Source organism: Lepidothrix coronata, unplaced genomic scaffold (assembly GCF_001604755.1).
Source record: "Lepidothrix coronata isolate B3197 unplaced genomic scaffold, Lepidothrix_coronata-1.0 Scaffold225, whole genome shotgun sequence".
In the NCBI taxonomy this organism is placed as follows: Eukaryota; Metazoa; Chordata; class Aves; order Passeriformes; family Pipridae; genus Lepidothrix; species Lepidothrix coronata.
This window is the reverse complement of record NW_016690405.1, coordinates 535,260-543,726: the sequence shown is the minus strand read 5'-3', so window position 1 is coordinate 543,726 and position 8,467 is coordinate 535,260. Positions and strand designations below refer to the sequence as shown.

Sequence of the window (8,467 nt, the reverse complement as noted above, 5' to 3'; positions counted from 1 at the left end):
TATTAGACAGGGGTGGGTTGGAATATTAAACAGTTCTCAGAATAAGTTATGCAATTATTGTCACAATATATACTCCATGTAAGAAAGATCCAAGTCCCTTTTTAGCTTAGTATTTAGCCAGTGATATTTAACACTTTTTCTGGGTTCCCAGGAAAGGAAAATTTAAGAAACTGTTTATGTTTTTATATGATAATTCACATAAAATATGAGTGCACACAAAAGGAAGTAGTATCATAATGCTACCATAACAAACATTTTTAATACAGTAAATTTCTAGTGGTTGCTTCCATCACAGCCTTTTTTTCCCTCCTGAGAACTCTTCAGTTCGTCTGTTAGATTTATTTTTGTTAATGCAAGCACTTTCTCTTTAACTGCCTAAGCTTAAATAATATAGTTATTTCTTGGAAAGTCAATGCTTCTAAAGACAAGAGGAAGATGCCTCTTTAGAAGTCACTCAGGTTTTTGCCCAACTGATTAGTTCATATGCTTTTTTTAGTGTATCCTCGCAATATCAACAACAAAGGTAAAAATTAAAAAGTGGCAAGTGAAAAAAGGTGAAGCAACCATCAAGCATTTACCAACTTGGCTATTAAAGGAGCTAGAGAATGGTAATCATTATAGTTCAATGTTATAAAACACAATAGTAAGGCAAAGGGTAAACACACAGCAATCAGCTGCAAATCTACTTAAGCAAAACAAAACACAAGGTAGCAGATGTTGCCTTAATGACTGAAGTACTTGCTTTGGCAACTACTACCAACAGGCAAAGTGGAATTTTACTGTTGCTTGCCTGCCTGTTGTTTTAATAACTTGGTTCATGGAAAAGGAAGTTTCAAATTTTCTTACACTGACATACAATTCTGATATTACACTGACAAACAATTCTGACAGATTAAAGGAAAACCAGTTCAAAACAATGTCAGCAACTTTAAGTTTTTCTTTTTAAAAGAAAATATTCTCAAATTAAATAGGCCATTCAAATTATCAATATAGAGAGAAGAAAGCAAAATCTTTAGCTGAGTATTTCCTCTTGGCACTTAAGACATGCATAAACAGTGATAAAACTGCTTCTAAAATACTGGAAAAATGGTAAAGAATATTATTTGAAATGTATTTCTAAATCACTGTGAAGTCATCAAGTCATTAAAGCAATATTCATGGTCTAAATGAAAGTAACATACACGGATATATCTGAAATTATTGAATACGTATCTCAGTGGAAAACTAGTCTTTCTTGGAGACTGTGACTAAACAATTCACGTGTCAATAGAATTACTTTCTACTCTGTAAATATTCTCTTACAGTTCAAAAGATCCCCCAAACCATAAAAACACTTTTTTTTTCTCTATGCAATAACCTGAAAGCTGAAGCATAGAAGGAGGGCTAGAAAACCAAACTGAAAAATATCCCCAGAAACCAGAACAAATTGGTATTTTAAGTTATCCAAAGTACCATGGACTCCATCATCTCTTTCCACAGGGCTGTTTAACAAAAGAATCTGAGATAATCGAGTCCGATCAGTAACCCAGTGCTCTCAAACCCACCTCTAAACCACCTCTAAATGGCCCTAAGTCTCACATCTATACAGCTTTTCAATCCCTCCAGGAATCTATGATTCTCTTTCAAGACCTCACTCAGGAGCCACTGTATGAGCAAAAGGCCTGGCTACTGCTTCAAAGAAACCTGAAAGATCTACACGTGGAGAAAATTTTTCAATAAAAGTCTTGTGCTGACTTAATGCCTTACTATGTCCACATTTATCAGTCTCACAAAAGACAGACAGAAATGTGATCCAGCCCTTAGAGAAGATTATCAACTACTGTTTGCAGCATGCTTCTTTTTCAAGTTACCAAATCATGAGAAGTCTTACAAAAATTATATACAAAAAAATGAATTAAAAATACTTTAGAAAAGTAGTAACATCATACAATCAAAAAAATAGGAAACTCTAGTTTCAAAGTTACCTGCTCAAGCTTACTCCTATCCTCTTTTGTAATTCTTAAAGTGAAATGTCAACTCAGTCACCTACACAGCTCTCTTCTAAGATGGAAAACATTTACTGCAGTAATTCATCTAACATCTAACTTCTAATAGAATCATAGAATCAGTTGAGTTGGAAGGGACCTGCAAGATCATCAAGTCCAACCCTTGATCCACTACCGCTGTGGTTACTAGACCATGGCACTAAGTGCAAATGCAAGCAGATATTAACTGACTGTTTATACAAAATTCTCAGTTTAGTTATTGCTCTTGTTAAAAATAAAAATTTTTTTAAATTATTGTGTGCCTTTCTTTTAGTGGACATCAGTAGTATCCCTTCTCTCATTTGAAGAGTGTCTTAAGTCAGTGGTAAGTCTGCCTCAGAAAAAATGCCTTTAAAGTGCCTCATTCATACGAATATCAAATTAGAGAAAAAGGGGTAATAAATTTCTGTAGTCATCAGCGATTTAAGTAACTGTTGTTATGCAAGAAGATCTACTGAATTTACTGTATATTTAGCTAAACTGACTTTTCTGGCCTTGTTAATTAAAAACATGTTAAGATCTAATTCATTTCTATTTACAGTTATAAGCTGCAAAGCTTAATCCAAGAAATAGATTGAAACAACTTTCATATAATATTTACACATCTCATCTAATGTGCAATGATTTAAAATTCTTTTACCACTATAAAGAAAGTAATTTTTATTGCAATATGTTCTAATTTTATAGGTTGTGTATTGGATGATTCACAATTTGGAGACAAGCTGCAAAAAAATTGATTTTAGAAAGGAATTGGTATCTGAACCAAACACTGAAAGACTGTGAAATGTAATAAAGAATGTAGTCAAGGATTTAAAAGAAACTTTCTTGACTAGAGATTTGCTTCAAAGGTACAGGGTAACATTTCTACTTTGAACCTGCTTCAATAGGATGTCTGTCATTTTCAGATTCAGTTTAAGAGTAAAAATCACTATTGTGATTGTGATGTGGAGATAGTACACAGACATATGAAGCACTTAATTTTAAATATTTTAAATACCTATCAGTTGAAGTTAGTTGGCAACTGTTTACAGCAGAGGAAAATTGGCAGGAAGGAAAACTTTATTTGAGAGAATTAAATGGCATTCCAAAGATGTATTTCCAAAAAATTCTACAGAAGAGTCATGATCCTTTCTCACGACAGTCATGCCATTTGCAAAAGTTATATCGCCTATGATCTCCAACCAAAGCTGGGCAATGAATGTTAATGAAGTTTAACAACAAATCTAATAGCAGAATTTATATCCTACCTTTTACTAATGGCAGCCCACGTCGCATTAATGTTGTCTGTCATCAGTTGTACTTTTCTGGTGTCATCAGCCGAATAATCGCGGAGCAGTTTAAGTGCCATGTCATTTGCTACATCTACATTTATTTGCCACTGTCGTATTTCTTTTGCAAATTGCTGAAGTAAAAAGAGAAAGAAAGAATAAACCTCGGAGCAACGTAAAATGATCACATACATTGTATGATTATTAGAGAAGGAGATGAACAACTTACACCATCAATATAAAAAAAAAAAAAGAAAAAGGACTTGCTTAGATTTACTGGTAATGAAGGCCAATCTTTTTAAATGTTTTAAATTCTTTTAGTCATAAGACCACAGGACTGCTTCTAAACTCTGAGAGGGATAAGCAAAAAATTCCTAAATGCTGGATAAGACATGACAGCCCAAACTGATAAACACTGACTACAATGTTGATTTTTCTTTCCTGAGACACAAAAAGATGATGGATGCAGTATTATGCATTATGAAAACTAAGATAGTTTGTGATGTTCAATTATACTGAGATGGAAAATATAGTGAAATAATGTTGTGAAATGATAGTGAGATTTGGACAATTAAGACCTGTGCTTTCAGGTTATTTTTTATAATTTAGTTCATTTTAACAAATTGTTTATGTAATTAGTGCCATCTACTGGAACAGCACTAAATCTGCAATACAGCAAAATACTACTGACAAACCCATCAATATCTTCATAATGCTAATTTACACTTTTTAATATTAAGGAAGCTTTTTAAATCTTGGTCATTCTTTGTTTCCCCCTTTCCTCTCCTTTTTGTTCTCTCCACCTATGCCACTTGCCTCATTCCAGAAGCAGGCCAGGAAATCCAGAAACTCATTCAACCAGGAGCCAGCTCCCATGCATCTTTCCTGTTACTCTCTTTCTCAGAGCAAATTTCCATATAAATACACTGAAGCTGCATATTTAATTCATAATGTGTAACAACAAAATGAAACAGTAAAGATGATTGTCTACTTATACTTTTGTACTAGGCAGACTCCAACTAGCCAATAAAATGGACAATGCAAGTGGAAAAAAGTTTATATTTGCAAATAGAAATAGTAAGTTGTGTGTAAACATTTGAAGCTATCAGCAAAAAAACCCAAACAGTAAGATTTGACTGTCTTTATTGTTGTGCTTTAATACACAAAACAGGAAATGCCAGTAAGAAGAAATAGCTTTATTCTCATTCTCCCAGAGCAGTATTCCTCTGGAAATCTTGTTTTGACTCAGATAAGGAATTCTCCACAGAAATCTGAACTTACATATGTAATCCCTGATGAAAGAGCCTAAATACTAAGTAAAACTAAATAAATTTTGAATATTTTATGCACTTATGTTTTACTCTCAGAAGGTCTGTAAATGATTTTGATTAAGATTGGGACGAAAATGTACTCGATCTCTGAAGAGAGTACAGATGGAGTTTTGGAGAGTTTTAATTTTTCCCCCCAACTCTTACCTTTTAAAAAGTTGCTTCGACATCCCTAGGTCCTCTCCATATTTTAAAACTGAAAACATGTATTTCCCGTCTTTCCTGTGTTATTCCTTCCTGAGAGGGCAGATCACTCAGCTACTGTGCACCGTCAGGTACTAAGACAGCAACTTGGTTGTTTTGAACAAGGGATTCTATTTCTAATGATCAAACATCAGGAGGAGGCTACTAACCCCTAATCCTCCAAATCATCTGAACATGCTGCAGTTAAGTTCACTTATGATGAAGCTGCCTAAACAATTTTTTTAAGTCATTCTCCTCCGTTAAGTAAGGAGATGTAATTAGGAGATGTGATGATTTCGTGGAAAACCACTACTATTTCTTTGAGAAAGATACAGGCAGGTGGTTGTTTTGGAAATAGGCTCTCAACTGAGCTCTTTCCTGCCAGAATTATGTACAATAAATACATAAATGTTAATATTTATACAAACATAATAATATATATAACACAAAATTTAAATAAATTCTACAGTGATTATCATTTCACTTTTGTAAATCTTTTATAACGAGCATCTATTCCACATCTAGGTCTATCCATCTTTATACTCTACCTTTCTTTTTGTTCAAAATTACACAGGCATGCAGCTAGTTTTGTTCCAGCCAAAGAATCACAGCAGATTAACTGTTCACTGCTTTACCTAGCAAAGTTACCATAATATTTTGCCTGGATTGTAAATTAATGGTCTGTAAACTTTACTTTGAAAAAAAGTTCTTTTGCCCAGTCCCATGTGAAAATAAACGACCTCATAAAAGCTTTCAAATCATGTTTCATAATAATAAAAAAGGAAATATCCATTACAAGTTTATTTCCAAATATGTTGTTCTCACCATTAACTTCAACATTAATCCATTAACTTCCTGACACTACAACACGAGGTCATCACTCAGGAAACAAATGATGAACACAGAGAGGTTTGCTGATGGAAACAATTTGTATTATCTATTTTACTGGAAATTGGTATGTAATTTTTCAACAGTTTTGAGGAGTGCATGCTTCAACTTCACTCTGTGCAGACACTGAGAACAAAAGTGTTGTGGTACGTGTTTTACCTGTCTGTCCGACCAGGAGGCCACTAACTACCATCTTACATGACCATAATGTATATTTCAGAATTAACTTCAGGGTATTTTTTTTTTTTGGTCTTTTCTCTTTTATATTTTTAGGCCTCATTTACCTTTTAGCTACTTAGGAACACATTTGTTTTTTCTTTAAAGAAAAATGCCTCATTACCTTAATTTCTTTTTGACATTTTTAAAGCATTCTCTTTGTTTTGTCTGTGTTATCACTGGAATTTGCTGAGTTTATTAAAAGGCTTAAAGAATTACTGCTGCGCATTTATCATGTTACTTAGGTATAAATTTATTTATAATTTTTAATTAGAAGACACTAGTTGATGTTAATAGGAAGAAAGTCTGTGTAATTAAGGATCCTTGATAAAAAACAAGTAATGAATTTAGAGCTGGATTTTCTTCTACCCCAGGATTGCCCAGTGGAGCAAAATCAATGACGCATAGTAGTTCAAATATAGCAATTTGTATGTACAGTATCATCCAGTTCCGTGTATGTATCACAAATCTGGAAAATCAGGCTTGCTTTCTTTTTTTCTGTATATCTAGTATGTTTTATTTATATAATAAAAGAATTTTTTTTAGAGCAAGGGATTCTATTTCTTCATCTGCATCATTTTCAGGAACATTAACTTAATTGTTAATTGTTTTACTAAAATCAAATCAGTACACTGTCAGCCCTAGAATAACAAAAATCCACAAAATGCTGAGACTGTACTTCATCCTATATAGTACCTGGGGAGTGACAAAAAAGTACCTAGTAAGTTATTCCCCTGCAAGAAGCTGACAAAGGCAAGCAGGACAGCCTCAGTCTTATCCACAAATTCAGGGTATAAAGTTCACTCTCCAGGCTATGCCAGTGGAAAGCTGCCTGGCCTCTTGAGTCCCAACAGAGCAGGGGATGTAATCAAGATGCTATATAATTTCCTATCTAGATGAATGAGTAGTAAATGGTCAGTGAAGGAAAGGAATGAAACATGGTCTCCATCCTTCCTCCTCTTCACTTTGGCCATCCCAGCTAAACTGTCACAGAGTGAGAAGAGACTCCCCACTAGCTCCTCTTACAAAAACAAGGAGCCAAGGAGTGAACGGGCAGTCATAGCAGTTTTGTTTGACTTGGGGTTTTGGTGGGGTTTTTTGACGTTTTTTTCTCTTTTAAACAGAAGCTCACTATCCTATTAAGAAAAGACTAGTTTTAGACTAGCTTATGTTCTGATGACTTGGTGACTGAGGGAGATGAGGTGTGATTGTGTACTATTTATACACCTATAACCTTCAGCCTGCTGAGTTAACCATCTGCAGTCATCACCTAATGAACAATAACAAAGAGGGCTTAATGGTAAAGACTCTCATTGGTCATATTGCCATATTATGATTCTCTACATCTAACACTAATTTAGTTCTCAAATATCAAACTAAAAAAAAAAAAGGCCTTAATCCTCAGCAAATTGGCTCTGAACTAATTTCTGATTCAAATTAATAATATTTTTAATTATTAGCTATATTACCTCATTACTTCTCTTTTAAATGTCAGAAACAAAACTGTCATATTCTGTTAAAAACATCACTGGTCAAATACAAGCCAGTTATAGGTTTTTGGTTTATACTGGTATTGTAAAAAGTTAAATAATCAAAAGACTGATATTGCTGAGTTTAGCATTCACTCATGTATAAGTGAATGCTAAACCATGTATACCCCATGTATAAGGATGCCCGAACACAAATGCACTACCACAAGCACTAATTAAAAGTTTCCATGGAGTAGAGGGGAACTTACACATTGACCCAACTGTCTTTAGGCAGATCTGTAATGTTTAACAAGCAAATCAGAAGAACACTTGATGACTACTTTCTCACACCAAGCTGTGTTGAGATACAAAGCTGACAAAATTAATATGTCTGAAGAATTTATTTGTCTCACACTGACCTCTCTCTTTTCCCTCAACACAAAGGAATAGAAATGACAGCTTCCTTCTCATCAGTGTAACAGCAAGCCAGAAGACAGCATACTTACCCTACATCTTTGGGGGACAACATCAAACTAGATGTGTTTGGCACAGAAGCCTGGAAAGCATTTATTTTGATAACTTAATGTATTTCTAGGTCCTTCAATTTAGATAATGCTATCCAGAAGAAACATAAAGCTGCTGAATTAAAAAAAAAATTTCCATTTTCCTTAGAATTCGTGACTCCTTATCTCAAGCATGAACACAACAGCTGACGCTGTCACATCTGAGAAGTTCTCATGAGGGATTTGACACAATAGGAGTTACTGGCAGACAAAGGTAATTCCTCTAGGAAGGCTGGCACAAAAGAAACACAAAAAGAGAAAGAAAAAAAAGAAAGAAACCCCCCTACTCTACACACACCCAATTCACTAAGACAGAATTTCTTCTAGACTTGGGAGAGAAAGGCTAGGCATAAAAAATAAATGAAAGTAAACAACTCTGGAAGAGTAGAGCCTGTTGATGTTCAAATCATCATGAGGGCACAATTTAAGATGGACTAGCTGTGACACTGAAATTATAATTATAGATTAATATCTGTAACTTGACACAACATACCACATTGAATGCAATGTGATATGACTGTGATAGGA

At 34.2% G+C, this 8,467-nt stretch overlaps 1 protein-coding gene across 11 annotated transcripts in view; it reads right to left on the bottom strand.

Annotated features, from left to right (window-relative positions):
* Positions 1-8,467, bottom strand: part of DMD (dystrophin) — a 799,860-nt gene that overhangs the window by 258,319 nt on the left and 533,074 nt on the right. For all 11 annotated transcript variants that reach the window (XM_017833948.1, XM_017833947.1, XM_017833942.1 and 8 more), the window contains one exon: positions 3,272-3,426. In XM_017833948.1, the coding sequence (XP_017689437.1) occupies positions 3,272-3,426 (155 nt within the window). The remainder of the gene's footprint in view (positions 1-3,271; positions 3,427-8,467) is intronic.